At 38.8% G+C, this 27,212-nt stretch overlaps 1 protein-coding gene across 1 annotated transcript in view; it reads right to left on the reverse strand.

Moving 5' to 3' along the window:
• The window catches only part of SPAG16 (sperm associated antigen 16), a 413,195-nt gene that overhangs the window by 198,839 nt on the left and 187,144 nt on the right, over positions 1–27,212 (reverse strand). Inside the window, exon 12 of the mRNA XM_056349058.1 lies at positions 8,405–8,548. Coding sequence (XP_056205033.1) covers positions 8,405–8,548 — 144 coding nt within the window. The remainder of the gene's footprint in view (positions 1–8,404; positions 8,549–27,212) is intronic.

Below are 27,212 nucleotides of genomic sequence, written 5' to 3' on the forward strand. Positions count from 1 at the left end.
TCTTAAAACAGATACTCACTAAGGGTTAACCCAGACCTCTGAAATTATATAAAACGTATTATATATCTATACATCCCAAAAGCCCACAAAGAATAACCAACAGTTACACGTGCCAGAAGAGATTAGTACGGGTAGAAACATTTGGCTTGTGGGAGTGGGTGGAAGGGGAAAAATTTTAATCAAATCCATTACCTGGTTATTGATTTCTTTTTGCCAGGCTGATCCTGTAGAATACTTATAAAGCCTTTGACATTGAGATGTTTGGCCAAAGATATTGGATTAGACTAAGCAAAAGCTGAGTTTCTCATGTAATCTCTCATATTTCATTTATATGTGATTTATTCCTTTGTCCAGCAGAGGCTTTTTATTGATAAAAATAATGAGATTGAGAATCCCAAAGGAAATCTAATGCCCACCCACTCAAACTTGCTTGTGAAGTAAGAATACTAGGCTTTGGAGGCCTGAGAGAGAATGATGTTATGTGAAGACTGTTTCCTTGTATGAAAAGTATGAAGCTTGCCAAAGATTTTGAAATAAACTAAGCTACTTTTGAAATTAAAATTTTGCTATACTTGAAAATACCAAGTACACGGTTAATACTGTACACTGGGGAACTGACTGAAAGACTTCTGAAATAGTTTTTTCTTTGTAGAATAAATGAATGCAACCCTTTTTCTTTCAACTGCCTGTATAAGCTCAGTTTGATAAAACATCTTAACAAATGTCTAATCTGCTAAATATGATGTGTTACATAAAGCCAGCTAGATGAGTGAAAATTAATCATGCCACCCAAAAGAAGTTTCTAACCATTGTCAAATTTAATAGGTAATCCGGTAACTAAAGGCTTTGTTGAACTATATAAGAATTCAAGATTCTTTAAGAAATTAAATCATTATGCCTTTTCAATACAAATGCTGTTCAAAAGTCCTATGTCAAATGTAGCAGACTATCTTGCATTTATTTAATAGCTATCAAAATTTATAAAAGGATAAATAAAAACCATCTGTTTCTGCAGTGAACCCTGAATTAGGTTTTAAAGTCTCTATTTCAAGGCACAAGTCAGAATATTTTTTTTCCACTGATAGCCAACAAAGTCCTTTGTGATTAACATGAGTCTTACAACTCTTTCTTATGTTAATGCTTAAAGTGGAGTTTGTGGCTTTTAAGTCTCATTCTTCTTTAAGGTACAATGCGGAACTCAGCATTTATGACTCAAAAACTAGCAGAAAAAGTCTTCTGAAGCTGACTGTTTACGGACCTTTTATTAACAGTAATCTCAAAGATCCTTTCACTGAGAGGACCACAAGTCTTGTTGGCTCAGTGGCCAGACAGAAGGTGTGAATGCTGATATTTTTCTTCCTCCTGCTCACTGGCTCTCAGATGTACACAGCATTGCCTGACCAGTCACACCCTTTATTTGAACCAGCGTTTCTCTTATTGATGACCCCTGTGAAACCTCCTGGGGCAGTGAGGTTCCTTCCCTCCACCTCCATATGTATCTACAAGCCATGGGCCATAAGTTACTTACAAAAGCTCGTTTTGTCTTGCTTCAGCTTCTTACTCTCAGGCTGGACGATGCAATTAATGATACTCCATAATTTAAAGAGTGACTGATCACAAAACCTTTTCAGCTTTTTTCCAAGGTTTCTCTGTACAGAAACCTCTGCTGTCCACAGTAAGCCCAGGAGTTCCCTGAATGGGCAGAACGCATCTCTGGGATGTGTTGCACTTGCTGCACGTCTGCAGACCACGTGGGCAGCAGATGCTCAGTACTCCTGACTTGCCTAAAAGCAGGGGACAAACTGGAAGTGTACTGCAGAGCAATACAATGCCTACACAGTGAGTTACCTGTGAGACCCAGGGCCTGTGTAGACAAGTTTGAGATTGGGCAGTAATCCTGTGAAAACACACGCAGCTCCACCACCACCAGAAAAAACAATCTGAAACACAAAAAATGGGAGGGTGTCTGAAGACACCACAGCTGAAACTTTTTCATAGTGGAATTTGAAAGAGTCCCTGATGGAGTCAAGTTGTTGGCCTGTTTCTTGCTCAACATCTCAAAGAGCTTCCTTTGGTCCTCAGTGGGTTCACATGTATGATGTTAGCTTAGCGTGACTGGTGACCCAACCTGGGCAGATGCTCTAAGGGATGGGTGGTAACAAAACCCAATGCTTTAAAATAACTGACTCCAAACTTTTCTTCCTGTTGGCAGGCTTTTGAAGAGCCCTCAATGTGTGTGTGAAGGTCTCCAATTAGAAAGAGCCTCCAGAAGCATAGTGAAACCACACAACGTAATGTTAAATTACAACTTGCATACAGACAAATGCTGCTGTATTCAACTAAAACTAACAAACGTTACCTTGTAGCAACTTTGTGTAGCTCCTGGAATCATAACTTACGCGGTAACTGTTTGATCTGGATGTCTCCCTAAATTCAGCAGATAACTACAGCATCAATACTTGAAAGTCAGTACATTAAACAAAACGGTGTAATTGATAATTCCTGTTTCTTCTCATAGAAATAAAAATTAATCTAAGACTAGCATTAGGAATTACTAAAGCATGAGGAGGAATATACTTGATGTCAGCAGAATTTCTGTAAATTATCCTTTTATCGTGACTGCAGAACCTAGTCACTCAATACGTCATCAAATGCTTTACAGTTGCTGAGGCTTCATGTGCCACGTACAGCTTCATTTATTTAAAAAATATTATTTGCAATATGTAACCAAAAAGCAGCCATTTATTTTTAGCATCAGATTGTATGACTCTCTTCATACCCTTTAGATGTTTCTCACCACACATTGATATACGAGGGTATTATAATTGGCAAGAAAGTTGGTGTGGATCGATACACCAGCATCCAGCAGTAATGCGACCCTCCTCAGCAGTTCAGTCTGTAGGAGGCCAAGAGCTGTAAAGGCAGGGGATGAAAAAGGGAGCATGCTCATTACTTGTAATTCACCTTGATGGTCAAAGAGCTACAGGGCTCTCAAACTACAGAAGTATGTCCACTGTGAAATTCTGAAATCGTACACGTAGCTGCCAAGCTGTCAAGTCTGATTTCTGCTCCTCAGCGTTTCCCTCCTTCTCCAAGCACAAGTCCTCTGAGATGCAGTGTGCAATGAACAGTGTCAGATTCCATCTGTTACCTCTGATCATGATACCATCTTGAAATCCAGCCTACCTCTCCCTTTCTGTGAATGCCCTCCCTCCTGAATTTTACCCCTCTCTCCCATCACTCCTCAGAGGTTTCTCCACACCTTCCTCACATTCCTCAATTACTGTTCTGCTGGGCTTTGCAGTCTACCCTTTTTTCACATTGAAATCCATCTCTGGGTAGTTTCTTCACAAGCTCAAATGATGACACAATAAAAAAATTAAAATCATGTAAAAAAAAAAACAAATCAGGGACTTATCAGAGCAAGAATTCATTTCAGTTTCTCAGTTTATTCTGCTCAGGAATTTACTTTTTTAAACCTTAAAAGTTTTTGTACGATGGGGAAATCAATTCCACTCTGACAGAGTCTTACTTCCACAATTTCATGTTTATCAGTCACTGCTCTTTAAAACTTTGAGAAAATATCACTGTCCTGGCCCCTTTGTCTCACTCAGGACTGTCAGCAACATTTTGGACGTAGACTCAAGAGGCCACCACAGTGCTCAGTCACCCACAGCACTGCAAATTTTAAGCCTGGAAGAGGTTCTGAGCATCCAATTTGATTTTCCAAATTCTATCCCATGTTCCCCATCATGAGCTCTAAGTTTTCACTAGAGACAGGGCACAGCTAAAGTCAAGAGCAGACTTCATAGCTTTTGGCTGTGTTGGTCAACGTAAGTTCAGCAGTGACTTTGTGCTGCTCAGCTTTATGCAGCTGGAAGAGACCTAGGTTTTATAGACAGGTGCTTAGAGCTTTCTGCAGACCAAATATTTATAAATGTTTCATTGTTGACCACCCATAACCCCCAGTTATTCAGGGAGCATTAAAATCACCGCCCCTCTATAGCCTTCTTGGAAGTCTTAGAGACAGAATTTCCCTAGAAGCTTCTTGTGTGAATTCAAGCCCATCTGGAGTTGCTGTTCCTGCCCCAACCCATTCAACCCTTTCCTGAGTCCTCACAATGATCCTCAATATATTTTGCTAATTCCTTCCACATTCTGTTTCTACAAGGTTGTCTTTCTCATCTACCCAGGCACAGATTTTCCTCAGGGTAACATCACCTTCAGCTTCCCGAGATACAATCTAGAGCTGCTGCTGTTCTTTCAGAACATGGATTGTTCTTTTAGCCCAACACCTCATCTTTCTCTTGCATCCCCTCACTGGCAGTTTTTTCTAGGATATCAGACATTAACTACCTCTATTTTCAAGATGTTTGATGCATGAATGTATTTATCCTATCTATTTTTTTCCCCTAATTACTAAGGAGACAGTACCCACACCTCTAGTTTTCCAATAACAGAACTTAAAGAAATTCCACACAGTTCCAGATAACTGCTGTGGTAATTTTTGGTGTAATAAACAAATCGATAACATTTTTTATTTCTTTTCTCAGTAACTATGAGAGTTGAAATAGCAACAGAAACAACACAAGCAATTCTGCTTCTGTCTCAAGCAAACAGGATATTACAAAGGAGCTGACAGGCAATTTTCAGTGCAAGTTTTAAATAGCTTTAAGAACCTACAGTTTGTACTTCTTTTCAATTTAGAAATTCGTTATATTCCACAGACTCAATGTTCACATGAAAAGGGCTACAGACATTTTACAAGAGTTGACTTGATTAATATTTATGAATATATTAAGGATATTACATATTAAACCAGTACACATGCGGGACAATAATACAATACTTTACTGTTCACCAGGATTTTATTGGACATTAGCAAACACCTCTGCTATGCTGCAGAGCTTAATTCTTTAGCCACCCAAGAAGATTAGTAAAGAGAAATAAATCTACTGCATGCCATGAAATATCTTAGTGTAATTAGAGTATGGTTCTTAAAGGTGCAGCATTAACATCCTCAACTTATTCTGGAAACTAGCAGAAAACGTAGATTTTTGTCTGCTATTCCAAACATTCAGGCCACCTGGTATCCACAGGTACACTACACAGCTCTTTTCCAGCTGTCCAAATTTTTAACATGAAGCCTGTGTGGGTGACTGTGGCAGGAGTCATTCTGACTCTCACACTCCTTTGAGCATATAAAAGGTAAGTTGGAAAATATTCATAAAATTTTCAACAGTGACAGGAATTTGTAACAGCTAATTCATCTGCAAAGTACTATGCAACCAGACCGGAGTAAAAATAGTGTTTGTTTTTGAAGTTTGACCAGTTGCCATCTGAGCTTCAAAAAGGAAGTACTGTTCTCCTCCTTCCTTCTAGCTGCTGCACTCTGTAGATGATGGGACCTGTTTGAAGTTTTACTTTTATTTAAAAAGCTTAAGGCAAAATTCTACTCTCAGATCTGCAGAGAGCATCACAACAGAGATGTTCTGCTTTCCTCACAGGCACAGAGCTAGTCTGCTCCCCTTCATCTATTCTCCTGGGAGCCACTGCCATGCAGGGACAACACGTGGGGGCTAAGACCCTTTGTAGAGACCAAAGAGCACTGGGTGCATTGCAGAAAACGATACACCACGGGGCTCTGGAGCTTCAGCAAACCACACACTCTCATCTCACTCTACTTTGCTCAAGCATGAAGGAGATGTGTTTTTAAGCAAAAATAATTGTGGAATGAAGCACATAGTGAGATTCCTCCGTTCCCTCCATCCAACAACTCTTCAAAAACTCAGCTGCCTTTGCCCCCAAGACTCAATGGCATTATGATACTTAAGAATATTGTTGTACATCAGTACTGGGAAAGATTCAAATGACAATCCTCATCACGATTATGTGTTAATCAGCAGGTAAGGTCCAGAGACTAAAATATACCTTTACCCTTTTATTGTATACAGGCAAGCTCCTACTACCAACCCACATTCCCTCACTGCTTTTGGACAAGCTAGGGATACATAAACCCAACGGCACCTTTAACTTGAAAATTACAGATCTTCACAGCTACCAACAAGACTTGCAACTTTACCACGATTTACACAGTGGTAGCACAAGGACAACCATGAGAAAGACTCTTGTTCACATAATAGCACACTGTGAGCATGTAAAAATGGATTTCTAGGATTTTAAGTCATTCCTATGTACAGAAGCATCAGTTAAATTCACATCGTAGCTCTAGATTTGTTTCTCCTTAAATTATTAGTACACTCAATGTCAGTGTGTGTATTATTCTGCTGCTGTCCAAAGATGATTTGAAAGTGTACTTGTGTCTGTGATTGTGCATGCACACACATCCTGTGACTACAAATAGAATATTTCTCAGACTAGTGCTGGAAACTGTTTTAAACATGATTTTACAGATGGAGAGAAGAAATACAGAGGAGAAATGATCTAATAGAGGACAAAAAGGAAAGAATGTAGAAGTGTGGGAGGTCTACCCAGGTTTCTGGATCACAATTTAATATCCCAGTGTCACCGAAATATTTTTCTTTTAAAATTTTGGTTGAATATCATTCTAAAATTTCAAAACAGGAATAAAACTAGATGCCACCTATGTTTGATTCCAGAAAAAAAATCTAGGAGAACTTTCCATTTTTATTTAACTGTTTTTACTTCCATAACACCTGATATACACAAGTCTGCTACTTAAAGGGAAAAAAAAAAAGGAAGAAAGAAAAAAAAAAGTATGATTAATTGTATTCTGTCACATTATATATATTTTATCCAGTAACGGAAGACAATATTTTAACAGCACTGCTTTTGAATCACTCCAGAGCATTCAGCAGGAGTCAATTTATACTGCAAGAGAATAATGATGTACCTCAACGCATTTTAATTTCAATAATTGAATGAGGAATAGGAAAGCCTATTGAAAGGACTGTATTCTGGTCAAAGACTAATGAGAAAATAGTTTTGAGTCTCTGAGTCAGCGGGTGTCATGGTAACAATGCATTATCGAAATCTGATTAGCATGCCCAGCAGCTTTATAAATGATAACATGCTCTTCTAATTGTATTTCCTTTTCTTTCCCTGTGATGAGTTTTATATTCATAACAAATAAGGGGTTTCAGCATTCTGTTTATCTGCAAGTTAGACTTAGGATGTCCAGCACGCTCACAAACTGTGCAACCTGTCATTCAGTGATAGAAAATTTTCCCACCATCTTAAAATAAGAAACTGTCTTCCACTTCTCTCCTCCTGTATTATATCTAATTATTTAAGTCAAATAATTTTATCTTCTTTCAAATATATAAAATTATTTCTAAGGGTATACACACAAAAAAGAGAATATTGTGAAACACAAACATCTTAAGAAAAAGCCTATGTTTCATAGGAGAAAGAGACGCCAGAAAAGAGCAAGTGAATGTTTGATACATCCCAGAAAGCATGAATTCATGTTCTTGAGGTTTCAAAAGGAGGGAGGGGATTTTCTTGTGTTTAGAGGATTATGTGTGCTTTTGCTAACTCATTACAATATCAGAAATCAGGAGGAACGATGAAATTAAATAGGATACTTTACCTTCTCTTGAAGGAAAGAGCTAATATTATTTCATAAAATAACCACAATGAAAATACAAGGTTGGAGGTTTAATAATGCTTTTTTTTTATAAGTGAACCTCAGGTGAGTAGCCTGGCAGACCTTTATTATATTAACAGTAAAGAACTCTATTACGACTGCAGCCCCACAAATCTGAAGCAAAATCTTTTTAACACATAGAGGCTCAGTCTTAACAAATGATGGGGGTTTTGTTGTTTGTTTGTTGGCGGTTTTTTTTGAGAGTAAAATGGCATTCTAGTTTTTAACAGAATGACCAACAAGTCTACTTCATCTTTGACCTATTTCCATGAGCCTTGTAACACAAATATTTATTTCTTATTTTCAGTCTTCACTTTCATTTATTAATTCAGTTTCAATTCTGTATAAAGAGAAAGAAGGAAAGCTCATATGCTTGTTCCCTAGGTAAACTGAAATACTCTTAGTCATATGACAAATAATGCCTAATACAAGAAATAAATTTTCTGTATTATTAATAATAGAACTGTGTTTGTTATAGCGCACAAACATGGAGAAAATAAATACAGTGGGACCTAAAAAAAGCTTATTACTCCTTGTTACGTGCACTGGCACGTGGACAAAGTTTAAGATGTACAAAATACTAAAAGCAATCAATCTTAAGTCAACACACTGAAAGCCAGAGGAACATTTATCTACATGTTTGGAAATTCAGCAGAGAGTGCAGGGTTACACTGAGAATAGAAAGTCATCAAAGCAGGCCAGCGAACAAAGAAAGAGCAAACAAGTACTGCCCAGAAGGGATTAGTGCTAGTTCAGGGGACTGTTTGCACTAACCTTGGATGGAAGCAGCAGCCTGAAAGCCAATCAGTGTGACCTTCACCTGTCATGATGATGTTCCCATCAGGTAAAGCCCACATTTTCCAGAGGTGGTCATCACTGCCAGTGACTACAATGTCTTTTCGGGGATGTGAAACCAAGCTACAACAGAAAAGAAAGGCAGATTATATTTTGTATCAATTCCATTTTATGTGAAACACACAGCAGTGAGAATCATTTAACTCAGGGCAAGAGCTACAGAGGACTCTGATTCTGGATGGACTGAATAAGTAGTGATGCTTTCTATGCTCATAAGAATTTAAAATACATGCTATGTAGATGAGTTTCTGCTGCTACTGAAGAAAACAACAAAACACGACTGACTTCTGTGAAGTCAGAATTGTTTTCATGCTCTCTTGAAGTTCCAGTTGATTAAAACACTCAAGTATATTTTTGAATACTTTGTTAGATTATGTTCTTACAAATATGCAGGAGGGTAACATATGAGCCAGCCATACCAATGTGAATCACTTCTTCTCACACCCAAAATAACTTCAAAAGCATTGGCTTGTCAGCCTGCTGCCAATGGTCAAAGGGGAAAAGGACGAAAGGACACTGCCTGTTTTTTGGTTCAGGGTTGGTTGTTTGGGTTTTTTTCATTGTGCCCACAGGTCTAAAGCCTCTTACCAGTGAGAAATAATTCAAATGATTATTACAGTCCAGGAGCTACAGTCTTTGCCATCACTTTAGCACGTATTCACTATGATAGGTCATAAAATCCATTTCGATTCTATACTCAAAATGTGTTACATGTTTTCATTTTTTATTATGTAGCACACTGGGATGCAATGGAAATCATACACTTATCACACCCCTATACTGAAAACTTGGTTTATTTTTGATTCGGCAACTGCAGTGCAGCTTAAAATGGATCCAGGGAAGAAAATAAATCTGTTGGAAAGATAACGAGTAGTCTATTTCATATGGATTTGGTTATTTGATTTAAATTATTACAATGCTTTATTATTTGTTGAACATCAAAAAGTATCTAGGCATTGACTTAAATCCCAGGAGTAGATTATTTAAATAGATTACATCCGGAGTTAAGAATAAAAATGCAACAATGGGGAGAGGAATCATGAACTGTGTGTGCACCTATTTCAGTTGTGCATCAGAGCTGACAGTTTGCAGACAAAAATGCTTACTAAAATAGCATGAGAGTAGAAAGAGACAATGCTAAGCAGCCAAATGGGAAGAAAAGAGAGGTCTTAAAAAGCACACTATTATTAAAATCTCTTTTTTAATAGTACCTTTCTCCTGCACTCAAATTATTTCATAAAATTCCTAAACCAGAACCACAGCTTCTACTATATTGTGAAAAATAATACCCTCTATCAAATTACTGCTAAAAACATATTTATGTCAACTACTTTTTCATCAGAAACTGTATCTATTCTTGCAGTTTAAGGTACAGTCTAGGAAAATTCCTACAGATTCATCTGCTCAACCAAGGAGCCTGAGTTTTACTCATTCTCTAGTTTCTTAAAGAGAAAAAAAACCCCACATTTTCTATCTTTCCCTAAAGAGAAACTTCCATTGCTTTTATAGGGAGAAAAGAGAAGGTGGGAATGATGCTATTTAAATTCTCCAGAGATGCACAGAGAGCAATTGTATCACTTAGATTGGCCACAACAGATATCTAGAAGAACATGAGGGAACAGAGATAAAAAGAGAGAATTAAAAGCTGAAAGAAGGCACACCAGTGGCCTGCAAATTACAGGATGAGAACAGCTGTCCCAGAATCCCTCTACTATCAGAGGCCTCTGACACACCAAAAATCCCATTACTGCTGTCTGCAGCACACAGCATCTTTATTCTGGGGACTGCTAAAAAGGAGACCAGACTCACAGATGGGTGAGTGGGCTAGTTACTATAAAGATAAATCCATCACAGGTGCTACACACATGCTTCTCTCAGCCTCTAAAACAGAAGAACATCCTCACTGGCACACACTTAGCTGTGCACTGCACAGAAGCGAGACCAGTGCAGGGGTATCTTTTACTTGCTAGTAACAAGGTCCTCAAGGTCCTAAGCACCTCTGGATGTAGCAAGGGAATGACAAGGGAAAGAGAAAGAGCCATGGATTCAGGAAGACTAGAGCTGGAGAAGAGGATGCCTGCTGCACAACCACTAACAGCACATGCCACCGGAGGAAGCTTAACCACTGATTCAGGCCTGTCTGTGATGCAGTTAAAAGGCTGGATTTTTCTGTTTTGGGAACAACTTTATTGTTGTGTTATTTGGACAAAACAAACAAGCAGTGTCATATGGATACAGCTTATATTTTTCTCTTAATCTATTTTCAGGTACTTCAGATATAACCACCAGTTTTTCCCTCCAGATGTTTATGCTATTAGTTGAGTGCATGCCTGTTGTGAAGACTTTACATCCGTTCTCTCTCTTACATGCCTCCCAAATATCTGCCTTCTCAGTTCACAAGATGTCTTACACAGCCTAACTTAAATTGCCTTCAGTCCACCTTTCACTCAAAGTTAATCTACTGGCTTCCTCCAGATCCTGACTCTCTCTCAAACAGTCCTTACCCAGCTGGCTGGGCTGCAGCTGCCTGTGGATGTGAGCTGTGCTGTCACTCACCCTTGCCTCAGCTCTCAGGAACTTTTTTCCTGTCCTTAACCCTTCCAACACACTTTCAAGTCCAGCTTTTGAAATGCCCAAACTTCTTCAGTGACCAGACATTCCTAAAAAGCTTCGAGACAATCCATACAGTGAATTTCATATTGAACCAAGTATCTTGCTGCCAGTATGAAGGCTGAAAGTCTATTTTTCACAGGCTTTTCTCTTAATTGCAGAGCTCTTGTAAAATGCTGCTGCTGTCCGATGTTTTTTTTTTATCTTCATGCCATTTTTACAGGCATACCATGAACGCTATTTAATTAACAGCAAATTTGTGACATAACCACTGTTAGCTGCTTCTGAGAAAGGGAAGCCCATTCATCCAAAAGGCGGTCTATATGCATCATTAATTAGGCACCCTTGTCTTCATTTCTGGCAATCCAGCATTGTATGGATTTTTGCTTCATCTCTGTTCACAGGGTCTAATTATTTCCAGCACAGAAGACTTTGGGTAGATCGAAATGGAAATCAATAATGGTACATGTGTGATAGGAACATTAGTTTTCTCCTCCTCTTCCTTTGGGATAGAAGTGGGATCAGAGGAGACTTGGCTGAGAAAAAAAAAAAAAACAAAAAAAAATCCCCAACAACAACAACAAACCAAAAAACTCTCACAGATTTGCTCCTGTCAAGTATATAAATATCCATTTTTACGCAATCCATTCTGGCATAATAAGACATTCTCATCTCTTCAGCACTTGCCATGGCCCCCCGTAATTTTCTTTCAAAAGAATCATCAATTATTTTAATTTATTTTGACTGAACCACAAATAAAAATATGGTATCTTCAGATGCAAAATACTTTCAGTCTCAGCATGTACTACATTTGATCATTTCACACATACAAAAACAACCTTCAAGTTAAAAACTGTTAAATCATAAGCTGTCTGCATAGCCTTAACTGTGTGTTTTAATACAAACACTAACTACATTGCACCGAGGCAAGGGAGATTTCAGTTCGATGCGAAGGAAAACTTTCAGGCAATAATGTTTCTGAAACACTGGAACCAATAGACATCTGCATCATTAGCCTGTTCTTAAAGCTCTCGGCATACCTACCACACATTGTCGTGGTAGATTACTTCCATCACAGTAAGGAGAAAAGACTAGTTGGTGTCTTGAGGTTCCTTCAGGTCCTAAGGTAGCAATGTTCCTACTGAACCCTGGTTCATTCAATGCACAAAATAAGACAGTGCTTATATGTGCAGGGCAATTATAAAACAATAAAAGCATCACCTCAAACCGCTGCTAAGGTGTAACAGCAGTTAAACCCAATCACACAGACAAAGGACAGTAAGGCATACAAAACCTCCTGTAATTTTTAAACAGTTTTGGTGGCTAAAATATCTCACAAAATCACCACATATTCAGCCTTTTTTACTAGCTTCCTACAGATCTCAGGAGATTGCACGTATAGGAGGAGTCCAGAAATAAAAACCTAAATAGTCTCAAAATTAGGCACTCTGAGAATGAAGAATGAAGTATTAATGAACAACTAAAGTGACTTACCCAGCCTCACCCAATTGCTCTGTAGCAGAAATGAGAACAAAACCCGGTTTTCTATGGTTTCACATATAGGAGTTATACAGAAAAGTATGTTCTCAATACAGACAGCATTTAGCTGCCAAATTCTAATACAGCAATGTACTGAATATCACTTGTGATACGTAATTTTTAGAACGTCATGATCTGATCAAACTTATTTGCACTCCCAGATAATGGCAAAAGATATATTTAATGCCAGTAGTTGCTTTCAGACCAGAAAGCTCTTCTGCTACCTTTCTTGCTCCAAAATATAAGCAGCAGAGGTCCTCCAAGATCAGAAAAACAAAAAGAGAAAAAAAAAATTCTTGGTCACAGAAACATTTTAGCGAACATTTTCCAAGACAAAAATTCAGACTTACTCACAATACCTAGCAGAGGGAGTTTTGGCCTGAGCAGTTACGTTCAGGTGATGTTATATCAGGAAAACACGCAGTTAACCCCTTTGTTTGCAGTCTCCTTTGGCATATCTCTTACTTTACTCCTTATCTATGTAATGGCAGTCTGGTGGGGATGAGAATGAGGAAAACCTGCAGCAAACAGAAGCGTTTTGTGCTGGCTGTGCACAGGGAAGTGCCACAGCCGGGGCAGCCGCAGCACCGGCTCCTGCGAGGTGAGGGGGGCTGTCCCGCGCCAGCACAGCCGGATCCGGCCGGCTCCAGCTGCTTCCCACCTGCTCCGCGACAGGTCCACCATGGGATCTGGCGGAGCCCATCAGTGACGCTGGTGGCACCTCTAGGAAAACATATTACAGAAAGGGCAGAAAATGCTGGACAGAGAAAGGAGGGGGTAACAAAAAGAGTGAGAAACACTGAGGTCAGAGGAAACCTGCTCCAGCACCACGGAACCCCCGGCATCGCCTGCGGCTTGCCCAGGCTGCAGCAGAATTTCCTGACAGGAACTGTGGCTCACAGAGAGCCTACGGTGGCGCAGACTTTCCCTGAAGGACTGCAGCCGTGGGGAGAGCCCACACCAGGGCTGGGGAAAAGCGTGAGGAGGCAGGAGCAGCAGAGAGAAACGGCTGCATGCCGGCCATGCCCCGCTGCCCCTGTGGAAGGGCCGGGGGTCTGCAGCAAAGGAGTGAAGCGGAGCGAGGGGCAGGGGGGAAGGAAGGAAAGGTGCTGCTTTCATGTTTATCTTTGTTTCTCACTACCCGGATCTATTTTAACCAGCAATAACTGAAATTAATTTTCCCCAAGTCAAGTCTGTTTTGCCCACACGACAGTACTGGGCCTTTACCTTGAGCCACACACTTTCTTAGCTCATTTTCCCTCCTGCCCTGCTGAGGAGGGGGCGTGAGCAAGCAGCTGGGTGGGTGTTTGGCCCTCAGCCAAGATTAACCCACCAATAAGTGAAAACCAAACACATCACAAAAGCCTAATCAATCATTTTGTCCGCCACAACTTATCCTGGCATGACTTCCTTGAACAACATCTCCCTAATATAGTTATTTCTACCACCTTTCTATCTTGGCTTGAGGTACCCAGTCTCACCTGCCAGCATACTTCAGCAATAATTATAACCCTGACATTTAATTCAAGGTTTTATTATGCAACAGTAGCACAACTGAAAAGCTTTGCATTCTTTTTTGAGGTCTTTAAAATTTATCTTTTCATGACAAAATGGAAGAAGGACAAACGCTTTCAAAAGAGAAAATCAGAGCTAAAACAAACAAAAAAGGATAAAGCAAAAAACCCCCAAAACCACAAAAAGAACATAAGTAGGGGAAACTACTCAGAACACAAAGCTCATATCTTTTGTTTCATTTATGTAAATGCCCGCCTGGAAGTCAGTGATAGATCTCACTCAAAGCAATGTTTAAATATCTCTATCCTGTCTAGGGAAATTCCTGGCTGCTTCCCAAGCTCCTATGACTCAGGATTCAGGAGGGAGAAAATTTGCTAGGTTCTCAACATACCTAAAGTAAACCTTCTAGACTGTCCGGCAGATATTTGTACAGCTTAGAAAACAATTAGAAAATAGTCTTCCAGAAACTTCCGTATCTGTAAAAGGTCAAAAGACTTCATAATTTACAGCGCTAGCTTATGCATTTGTTCTATTCACCATGCACGCAAAATCCTCAATCTTAGATGTATGGCAGTAGTAAACATATTTATTCTCGTGAAGAAGGGGAATCAATTCACACACTTTCTACCTTGCCAAAACCAGATCTCATCTCAACAAAAAGCAACTTCAGAAAGTGAACACTCCACACAGCATAGAATGCCTCAACAAATAATTGTACTAAACACATCCATATAACTCACAGATATACAGTTGTAGAGATAAAGTCCATTTTGTGATGCTCTGTCTTTGATCACTTTCTGTTTATCCACTCTGTGCGCAATTATCAAAACACATTAATTTGCATTAGCTGAGTGTTGTAACCTACCTACAATTTACTGTGTTAGGTCTGATTATGTACATGCTGTGCCAATCTAAAATACTTTTCTTCCTTACAACAAAGTTTGGCCCTGCATCAAATCTTAGAAAAATTCAAAACTATCCTGTTAATCTGCCTGTGTTTTATTTAGGTCTCAGTCCTTTGAAGATGTATGCACATTCCTGAATTACACACTGTCAGGAGTCCTGATGATTTCACAGCATATTAACTCAAAAACATATATAATCCTTTTCAAGACAGAGTCTTTAATCAGATCAGAGAACAAGGATTTTCTAGAACCTATATAATAACATATAAATTGTTTATGTCATTATAGTCTCGTGTACTGTGAACCTCTGCAACCTAATATTAAGCCTTTTATATAGAATGCTTGTAAATAAGAACTGGCATGAATCTAAATTACTTCTTAGAGAATATTTACTTATTCCTTCCTTTTGCTTATAAGGTTCTTGAGAATTACTGCAAGCAAAAAACAATAATAAACAAAGATCAATTTGTCTACAATGTCAGCTGTTACGCATTACAGAAACAGTGCGTTTATAAGCTGCCTTAAACCAAAGCAGCAGGCAACTAATAGGTCTCCACCTTACTCCACAGAGAAAGCCACTGTTTATTTGCAGAATCTGGGGGGGGTTTGGTTGATTTTTTAATTATTTTTTTTTTGTTTTTATTTAAATGGTCATACAGTTTAGATGATGACAAAGCTGTGAATAGAACAATAGACAGATCAATAGTTGGAAGTATTTTTTTTTGGTAAGAATGAGGGTGCTTTTAAAAACCCCACAAACAACTAGGGAGTCACTGCCTGTGATTCCAGTAGCTCACAAGCTCTCATTTAATATGTATCTGAATCAAATTTTCAAGCTTAGTCAGCTTACTAGGTACCCAGCATACTTTATGGAGAAGTAATTAAGCCCAAAAGAGAGAGAGTAAGAGTTGCCACAAACAAGTGGATGCCATTAGAATGTTAAAACATTGACATCCCTCCCTAACATTTTTCCCCTGGAGTGAAAGCTGTAGTTCTGGGTCTGAAATTATTTATACCATGATTCATACTGCCCGCCACCATGTAACTAATCTTTTACTATCACTTCCTTTATGAAATATGCTACATCACTTTCTTTCAGGGAAAGGCAGTCCCATATGACTATTAAATTACAGCATTCAAAACAGTTTTAAAACAGAATTAGCTTAGATGTGCAGCACCTTGAAACCAGTTCTGAACAAGATCACAGCTCACAGGACAACTCTCTAGAGCAGCAGGGAAGAGGCTATAGATAACCAGAGCTAGACAATTTGCAAACCTTGGCAAAGGAACAGCCCATATATTTTCAAACTGCACCTGTGGTTGTGAACCACTTCACAGGCAGAGAAGCAAAGGGAAAGGCAATGTAGGCAAACTTGCATAATTTTTTTTTCTATTCAATACATCATCGTTGCCCATTTTTTGACCTGTGCATTAGGTACTTGTTGGGTGCTGAGATAATAGCTTGTCCTCCTTTGTGAGAAAAGACAAAGTACTTTTCTAAGAGGCAATTTTAGCTTGACCAACTTGAAAAGATGCAGATTGCTTTCACAAAAGCTTCTACCTGTAGCCTGGTTTGAATTAGTTTTCATCATTACTGTTAGCAATTCCCAGTCTTCTGTTGCATGGCAGCTTTTTCACAGATGATTAGGAGCAGTGTTGCGGTATATAAGAGTTTGGAACGAAAACTACTTGAAACTCACCAGCTGGTAAATTCTGTTAAATTATCAAGGTTGATAAAAGAAAATATTTAAAAATATAATTTGCAATTAGAGCATCAAACTGTCAACTCACATTTCTAAATTAATAAGAAACCAAAGCATTAACATTTCAAGGTCAGTTTCCCTCCTGTGTTTCTTTCTCACACTTGAAGACAGGGAAGGGTATTATGCTCTGTGCTCTATTTCAGTACCCTAATGCTGAAGAATGCTTCCATCAACAGAATTAATGGAAACTCTTGTGGGAAAAAAAGTTACATAAATAAATAGTTTCTTCACAGTTAGGACTAAGAGGCAAAGTTGATACCTATGAATCGTGTTCTTCCTCTGATGATCTTTGTAACCAGACATACGAGTGTCGTGGTTTAACTCCAGCGAGCAACTAAGCCCCATGCTGCCACTTGCTCACTGGCCACCCAGGTGGGATGGGGAAGGGAATCAGAAGAGTAGAAGTGAAAAAACTTGTGGGTTGAAATAAAGTCAATTTAATAGGTAAAGCAAAAGCCACACACAGAGGCAAAGCCAAAGGCGGCACTCATTCACCGCTTCCCATGGGCAGGCAGGTGCTCAGCCACCTCCAGGGCAGCTGGGCTCCATCACGTGTAACAGGTACTTGGGAAGACAAATGACATCACTCCAAATGCACACACACACCCCCTCCTTCTTCCCCCAGCTTTATATGCTGAGCATGACACCATATGGTATGGGATAGCCTTTTGGTCAGTCGGGGTCAGCTGTCCCTGCTCGCCGGTGGGCTGGGGTGAGGGGCAGAAAAGGCCTGGGCTCTGGGTGAGCACTGCTCAGCAGCAACAAAAACATCTCTGCGTTAACAACACTGTTACCAGCACAAATACGAAACATAGCCCACACTAGCTACCTATGAAGAAAATGAACCCAGCTAAAACCAGCACAATGAAAGAAAAATGGATTTTAGGTTCAGAGAGGATCACAGTAATTCTCTCATCCTTGGAGTTGTAGGCTGCAGATCCCAGGGAGCCTGCAAAGCTCTGCTGAGTAGCTTGTCTGCCCCAAAGGCTGTGCAATTTTCGCCACTGAAGGTAATTCAACTTTTCCATGACATTTCAAGAGAAAAGTTTGTCAAGCTATTTGCTCTGCTCTCATCTCCTGCACAGAATTACAGAAACATATGCTGAAAGGCATCATCTAAGGAAGGATTGTGTAGACCCATCCAACATAGATTTGTATACCTTTTCCTTGAAAAGGAGGTTCCAGAACACCTCCAGCTGGCTTTTTCTGGGGTTCATACTTAAAAAAGCATTTCCTAAAATACAACCCTCATCACTCTGAATGCAAATTACAGAGATTTCCCTTAATTCTTCTCTCAGGAATATGAAGAACAATTTTTCTCTACCTTTTGTCTTAAAAGCTTTATAGATCAGATGGTTGTTACTAACATTGTCTTAAATTAGGTAAACTCAATTCTCTAACTGATGCAGTTTTCTAAACTTTTCAAAAAGTCATGACGAGACATGGAAATATGTCAACTCAGATCTCACTAACCCTCATTTGGAATAATTACCCAACATTATAGACACTGCATCCCTCTTCGCACATTCCAAAATTACATTTCCTTAGTTTACAGTACCAATATATTGTAGAATTTGTTACCTATTTTTCCTCTTGACAGGTATTCCCTATCTTGTATTTGTATATCTGAATTCGTCTTCCTAAATATATCATATGACACATTATTGAATTTCAGCTTGCTGTTTTCAGACCATCTCTCCAATTTGGCAAGTTTATTTTGAATTCTGATCTGATACAGAAAGGTATTTACAACTTCTCACAGCTTGGTGTCATCTGCATATTTTATAAGCTATTCTGTATTCCATCACTCTCACTGCTAATGAAAATGCTGAATAGAACTGATTTCCCAAGCAAATTCTGAAACTGAAACGCAGGCTGTGGAGTTGAACCAAGAGGTTCCTGTGCCCAAGCCATTACACTGGTTTGCACTAAAAGTTATCCTTTAGAAAGGCACACAATACATATTTTAAAACCTTAAATGCAAGAAAAGCCAACATTTGCTCTGCTAAATTGTTGCAATATTTAATTACCCTCTTTTTCTTTTTGCAGAACTTTACTTTAAAATCAGGACAGCTTCAGTTTCCAGATGCATATTATACTCTGTTTACCATATCAGAGAAAGAAAGATTGACTTACAGAATTAAAGACTTACTAACTGATAGATTCTACCATACCATTCCTTAAAGCTTCTATGGATTAATCTTCACAGACAGTATTTACTGAGGTTAAGAATTCCTGGAATGTTTTGTGAGACATGAACAAAGTAATGCTGGTTTAGGAGAATCAAGTAATATTTTTTTGTTTGCAGTTCCTGGGTCTGCTATGGAATTACGTACAATTACTTGTGGAAAAAATATTATCCCACCAGGCAAAGCTAAGCCCTTCATGTAATTTCTACAATATTTGCTATGCAGTATTTGGCATATTTGGCAAATTCTCTTCCCCCATCATTTGCTCTCCATACGCATTATGGGGAAGAAAGCAGAAAGCAAAGCTCTTCAATACTGGAAAACAACCTTAGAGAAACCCAGATCCACATTTCTTTACAAAAACTAGAAATAGGTCTCAGGATTCCCTTCAACTTCCAGCATGTGCAGCAAAAAAGAACATGGGATAGAAAAAAATAAAGACACACATTCATTCTGGGAAACACATACACACACCCTAAAAAAAAAAAGCTGACGACACACATTCCAAGCATTGTTAGAGATTTAGAGATTAAAAAAAAAACCAAACCCCAAACAACAAAACAAATGAATAAAGAAAAGAAAAAAAACAAACCAGCAAAGAACAAAACAAAATCTTTACCTGTTTTACAAGAGTTGTGACATTTACGCAGCCCTATAAAGCACAGGCAATGGGCCAAATTAGCTGGTTGCTTAAACACCTATAGTTCTTCAGTGTAATACATACCTGCAAACATGGAACGGAATACACACATTCCATTTAAGTGGTTAGGATTCAGGTAACATTTTAGTGACCAGAATGCAATACACGAAAGGCAACCATGATCAAGTCTGTTGTGATGCCTGGACATGTCCTGCAGCCCTCCCTGACATGTGAAGGTGTATGGCTGCTTTCCTACCTTTCTCTCAGACAAATTCCATCTATACCATTATCATCCTGATATTATAGTAATGAATTCAACAGTTACATTTTGTCAAAACCCTTAAAATATTCCTTGTGATGAACATTCACCACACACAGAATAATAATCTTCATGGTCAAGTCTCCCGATTGCCACATATTTCTCTGCATCCTCCTAGACCCAAAAACTATAACATAGCAGACCCTGTAAATTCTTAAGTAAGGTGGTTCTAGCCTTTATAAAGTATAAAGCTGCATTAAATATGATTGACAGAATAGTTTGAAATAATACGAATACATATGTATTAAAATTACTGCTGGTAAGCATGAGCTTCTCTGATACATATGGAAGCCTTATAGTCAAGTGGCAGGAGTGATCTGAAAGGTGTCTTCACGCTGTTAAAAATGTGATGCTTTTCAAGACTTACTGACATCTACAAAACAAATCTCTGAAGACTCAGAGTCATGCAAGATAGAAATTTTCAATTCAAAGCATATCTGGAATAAAAAGCCTTTCCCCAAATCACATCCAAATGAAAATAATGGTATTTTAAAATTTTTATTTCATTTCATGATTTTTATTTCAGTTTTTCACTTTTGTTAGCATTCTCACTATCTGCTACCATTTACAGGCCCCAGCTGCATGTTCAGAAGTAGTTCTAAATCTGGTGATCCCAACAACTAAGTCTTGTGCTGTGCCATGGAGTTAGCCTATTAACTAGCTGGCTACCATTAACCTCCTTGAACGCCGTATCACACAGTATGAAGAAGACTTTCTAACCCTCTGTGTAACCATTTTGTTAGCTGTTGTCTGTGGTAAACATCCAAACCCAAACTTTGGTTTGCAGACAAATACTAGCCTGCAGAGAGCTAAGAAACTCTAAGAATCTGACCAAATACTACCACAACACCCAACAGTAATTCTTCTGGTTTTTTTCACACATGTCAATGTTAGCGTATCATTACAGTGACAAAGGACATGATTGAGGAGAGAATTTTCTGCTTAATTCTGACATGAGACAGACTAGATATGTAGGAATTGTTATTATTATGCTATCTATTCTGCAAAAAAGCCCTAATTATGGCTTTAAGATAAGGATGAACTAGGGCACCACATCTTGCACAAGCCATTCAGAAAATCTCGCGTATACAGTTGCAAGATTTGCTTCTCATGAAGCAAAGGTACGAAGTACAACCTCAAAGAATAGTTTCTTTTCAAGGGTAAGCATAATTGCATTGCTGAATATTTTTATCAAGACATTTGCTATTTAGTGAACAGAATCTGGCACACTACTTATGAAAGGTTGCCAATAGCTACTTTAGAGAATATTTCTGGATGAAATACTAGGATACTCATTGATTGCCCGTTCAGTCATTGATGAGTCTGTATATTTTTCAGCAGTACCTATATGTGGTACCTATAATATCTACAGAAAGATCATGCAAGTTCATTTTTGTTTTTCTGTTGTGGTTTTTTTGGGGTATTTTGGGTTTTTTTTTAAGTACAAACCCTGGTTCTCTCAAATTCAAAATACCAGAATATTTTGTACCACTTAAAATAATCCCTTTGTACTAACTAAAAACCAGCAACCTTAAAGCCAATTCTTGATCAGCTTTACAAAAATAGCTGATAAGTATAGTAAGTAGCGTTCTCATACATTCTAATTTTAACATCTGTATAATACCATTTACATTTGATCAATGTATACTGCCAACTGTATCCACCATCACACCTACTGAAAGCTCAGTATTACTGTAAATTTAAGAACTGCTAGGAAGTAGCACAACAGAACTCTATAGTCTATTTGTCATAGAAAAAAATCATCAATATGGTAATTGTAGAAGTGCAAAATGCAGTTTAAAGACCAGTACTGGCAATTATTTTATTCCATGTAGTAGGAAAACTAATGAGGCACATCTAAGATTAGCTTAGTGTAATCCTAAAAGCACTAAATAATGCTTCCTATACAAATATTTAATGTAGATTGCTTAAAGTAAAACCAACATAAAATATACCACTCTAATGCTACAGATGTCGAAACAGAAGAGTTTAAATCATCGTTAAAACAGAAATTATATGGAATATTTTTATTACTATTAATTACTCCAATTTGGCAGAACACTTCACAGCATATTAGCTTCAATTTTAATATGAATAGTTTCATTTTCTAATTAAAAAAAATGTAACTTCTTTTAAAAAACACCACAAACACATAATAATGTCCACTAGACAGAAATATCAAAAAATCAAAGTAAACAATAGATTTCAAAGAAGCCACTCTGTATAAAGCCATACTCATCTAAAAGAAGCCTCATCAGTTCCCCTACCACATGGAGGAAAAAAGGAAGCAATCTGAGCATGAATAGCTTACACTCTCTATCTTAAAATGGCAACTGTACAGACAAAAATATCTTACAATAGCTACAGAGAGCTGGAATTAAAGAGTCTCAGTCAGTAAATGAGCTACAGTGGTACTCAAGTTCAGCTTATCAAGTAAAGGTGACAGGTACACTGTGCTCTCCCACGTGGCCATTCAGTATTGTATTATGCAGAGCAGAGCAGCTTGTTATATGTAGTGGAAGTTCATAATGCCAGCCAAGAAGATGTTGAGCTCCTTTTTTCCCCAGTTCACACCAAAAACACCCAAATGAATGTTGACAACAAGTCCAGGGCCTGGTTTTTGCAAAATTCTTTTATGTGGCTTGAAAAAAAGAAGCAATTATAGTAGTGCTGTGTACCACAAAGCCACACCTTTAATATGTAGCATCTGCCCTGAAATGGGGTCTTTTCCAGGTCTGTTCCAACAAATTCATTTTTCTCCGTCAGTGTCATTACAGCCTGTAAGTGGTCTGCAAGAGGTATGCTTTCAAAGTGGTTGTTTGGGGTTATAGCCACAGGAATCTCTAACATCAAGAGATTTCTTTACATACCAAAATATTATTTTCCTTTGCATTTAACAGGGATAGAGTTTTGCAGTGTTCACGCTTGAATCCCTGCAGCCAGATGCTAAAGCTAACGTAATCAATAGAAATCCTCTGTTCATTTAATGGGACTTGTACAGAGAATTGCTTAGAATAAAAAAAAAAAATACCATTAAAGTTCATGGGAATTTGGACTGACTTAGTATTTCAGCATATAGCACTGTGCAAACAGTTGTTTAATGTGCTTGATTCTCCCTCTGTAAATGCCACTGATCAGCTGTGTGTACCTTGCAGCAGTGCAAAAGGAAACAATACCTTATGTCCTATGCCATGAAATAACTGCACTTACAGTAATAAAATAGGGATTTATAGAAACATCTGCTTTAAACTGGTTTTAAAACTTCTGAAATATATCTGGTCTAGTTTATTCTACCCCTGCAAACCTGTACAAATAAATGTACTCTGGCCATTAAGGCTTCACAAGTAAGAAAATGCAGAAGGTAGCTGTAGCAAAATATGTCAGTCTAATGTTAAACCACACCTAAAATGTCTCTTAAAAATAATAAATAAATCAGATGTTATGCAAATACATAAGCACGTAACAGCGGAGCTTTATAACGCTCTATTTAAAACCTACTCCTGCACATATAATGTGCTGAATAGGGCAATTCCGGCTCTTTGTACAAATTCAAGTGTTCTAAATCAGAGAAAATTTAGAAGAACAAGGCTAATTGTGGGGTATACAGAAATGGAGTGTCACCGTATTTTAAAATATGATCCTGTATTGTGCTTTAAGTTCCGACTGTAATGAAGTCAAATACTTAAGTTACATGCATAACTTTATGCACACAATTAGCCCCACAAAGCAGAGCTGACAACAAACTACAGAGATTTATTTTGGTGTCAGTAGGATTAATTACATCCTTAAACTTAACTACTGCCCTGTGTACTTAGATCAGTTGCGCAGAAGAGCAGTTGATATCAACACAGCACTATGCACTTACGAGCCCCTATTCCCAGCTCCCTCATATCCACTGAGGAGATACTCCAGTTCTTGTCCAAGTTGTATGCAGTCAAAAAAACCCCCAACGTTTTATGAACCTGAAAAATAATATATCCTGCCCTTGTTATTGTGTGGGTATATATTACCAGAGCCTGCTATTGCAGCTGGCCTTCATATTTGTATATAATAAAGTAGAATATTAAGAACAAGCATCCGTGTAATTAGCACATCAATCATGTTATTCTTTAATATAAATGAAGTATTAATTCATTTCTCCATAAATTCCTTCACCATAACTAATGCAAATTATTAATTAGCTAACCACCAGCAAAAGAAATGCAGAAAACTGCTGGAAATACACAAATTTCAGCAGCCGTAGCTCAGGCAGCATCCATGGAAGTGACCCACTGGCCCACCAGCCACAGTGGTGTGCAGGCACGGAGCACCTTGCACACAGAAGTTTGCCAGCTTCAGCATCAAGCTGGGCATCTTCGTCACCTGCTCGTGCACAGGCTGCTGTGAGCCATGGTCCTCTCTGCTTAACCACTGCTAGAGCTCCCATCTTTCTTGCTACTGTGCCTTGTTACTAAGAGCCAAATACTCCTTTCTCAAGGGAATTGAGAAAGGTTTAAGACATGTCTTTAACATTTCTTACGAGGGTCCTGTGGTAGTTTTCTGCAGGCATACCGCACAACCATCTTCCTAAAAGGCTTTCTGAAACTCTTCCGAAGCTGCTGCTTCAGACTGCTGGCCTTCTCCCCAGAGAACACCATGGCTGCACCAACACAAGGCACGAAGTCTGGTAGAAGGTTAAGGGCAAAACTACACCAGGAAAAGCAAGACTGGCACAGACACACAGCACCACTGACACATGCTACGATGCTGCACCAATCCTGTGCTTATAGGATAAATAATATTTCCTGTATAAATACAGACAGCTCGCCTCGCTGAATGACTTGTAAAGTTCTTATTTGCATAGCTGCAGGTACTACCTGCTTCCTTCCTTTCTTCTCATTCAAACTAAAAAAAATATTCTAAGAACTAAGCTAAGGCCCTCCCTGTAAATGCACACTCACCCATGAAGCAAGCCTGTCCAAAATCAGAAAGGAATAAAATGCAAAGTTGTTACAGAGTTAGCATCTGTCACTGTATCACTCCCAGACATCAGACAGCCTCCTTTGCTCTGCTTATACAGGTATCAGTGTATATTTCTAAAAACATCAACTTCCTGAACCCCATTTCTCCATTTCTTCTGGTGCATGTTTCCGCAGACATATAATGGTCTTTCACACTGCCTATGAGAGGGAATTTGCCTAGCATTTTTCACTGCCACATTACCTGGGAATTCATACCTCTTTCTTCACTGTGTACACATACTTCATACGTGTATTTTTCACTAAGACTTATAGCTAGAGACAGCGATAGAACACCGTCCTTCCATTTTTTCCCCAAACTATGTAGTGACCTTGTTTAGAGGCCATGAGATCCCCAAGAGAATTATTACGCTACTGAAAAGCAGATACCATGCTGAGACATATCCCTCTAAACAATACAGCACAGATAGCTTTTCCCTTAGGGACATTACAATTTTAAATGTCATTTTCTCACTTTTGTTTGCAAAAAGAACCATTTTTCTCTTTCTGTATCGGTTAGCAACAAATCAAAAATTTAATTTCAAGAGACGTTTTGAAAAGCTAGCTCATGAGAAACTGCAACTTCCTGCACTGGATCAGAGTATGATCAACTCATCGAACTGCAGCGCATGTGGTGGTGTGGCTGCATAGCATGTCCAACAGGTTTCAAACATGTAGGTGAGTGTCACCCACCCACCCACACTTTTGAAAGAGCTTTCTTTTACATTAAACTTCTAACTCGTAAGTACTTTTTTTTTTTTTTTTCTATTTTCCTAAGTTTTCTAGTTCTTAGAAGATTTTATGCCTACATCCGACTCAAAAGACACACTGGATATGTCTGCCTCTTTCTTTTATACCTGCATCCTTAGCAGCTACCATCCACTGAAGATCAGCAGTGCAGTGGTCATTAAGGAACCATATTTTTACTTATTTATTTTTAAATCAAAAGGGATTTGAGGAAGCACACTGTCTGTTAATCACTCCTGCAGATTATAGCAAACAGGGTTAAAGAGTTCTTTTCAAAAACCGGTGTTTATCCCAAGAAATAAATGTTGATCATCCAGCACCTGCAGATAACTGTTACTAAAGTCATTGGACACTGATAACCACTGAAGAACTCCAGTGCCATCTGGTCAGCTGTACAGGGTCACCTTTCACAGAAAAAAATGGAAAAACTCAATTTACTAGGAAATTTACTAGGAAAGGCAATGGCATAAACACCCCATTGAGGGAAGGTAGGTGAAATTGGTTCTATTGATCTGGCCACCTGTCCTTTCAACATGATTTAGCCAAATATTCTTCCAAAGCTTATTTATACTAGGAAGATGACAAGTTGTAAAACTCTTGCCCTCAAGAAGCATTTATCTAAAATAGCTACCAAAACCTCTGTGGCTTTGAGCATACGGGTAGAAGATTGTTCGAGCACCTTGCCTGAAGTCCCTTCCTCCACCTTCTATCTGCTGTAGCAGAGCCCTGGAGCTGGCTGTGGCCCATGACACGTGCAGGTAAATATGGGACTCAAGGCCTTTTCTAAACACAGACACCTGATATGGTGCACCCCACATGGGAAAGACATGATCATTTTAGCTATTTTGTTCCACTATCCTTGAAGCTTAATTAAACAATCATTTCTCTGACTGATAGATGAAAAAGTTGTCCTGAGGTTAGACGGATGCTACTTCGACTTGCCTAAGCTTCCTTCCCCTTGCATCTTTCCCCAAACCCAAACAAAACAAATGAGTGCAGCTGAGTACACTGAGCACATCCAGGGGCTCTAGAGAAATCAGCCAGCACCGTGCTGTCACTCTGTGCTTAACTCTGACTTTTACAGCTTCTACATGGCATGCAGATATCTACTGCAGAGAAGACAGGATTACACAAGAAGGGCAGGGAATACTGTTGCAGAAGCAGTGGTAAAAGGCTGGTTGGCTTAAAAGATCCTTCCTCACCATTCTAAAGGAAAAAATAGTATCAATGTTCCTGCTGTGCATTCATCAGGAGTCCTACCCTGTATCGAATATTCCTGCCAATTAGAAGCAAGGTATAGATTGATGTTCCCATGCAAGTCCAGCCCAACCAAGCTGGTTGAGGGGAAGGGGAGATGACAGCAGCAGTGCAGCAGGAGGGATGCTGGGAGTATGAAGGCACCAGGAGTGACATTTGGGTGGGCCAGGAGAAAGGAATAATGTATGTGTGTAGAAAGAAAGAGGAACCGGGGAGGGAAAGGAAAAGGCGAAGGTAGCAAGTTTT

This window comes from Falco biarmicus, chromosome 8, assembly GCF_023638135.1.
Source record: "Falco biarmicus isolate bFalBia1 chromosome 8, bFalBia1.pri, whole genome shotgun sequence".
In the NCBI taxonomy this organism is placed as follows: domain Eukaryota; kingdom Metazoa; phylum Chordata; class Aves; order Falconiformes; family Falconidae; genus Falco; species Falco biarmicus.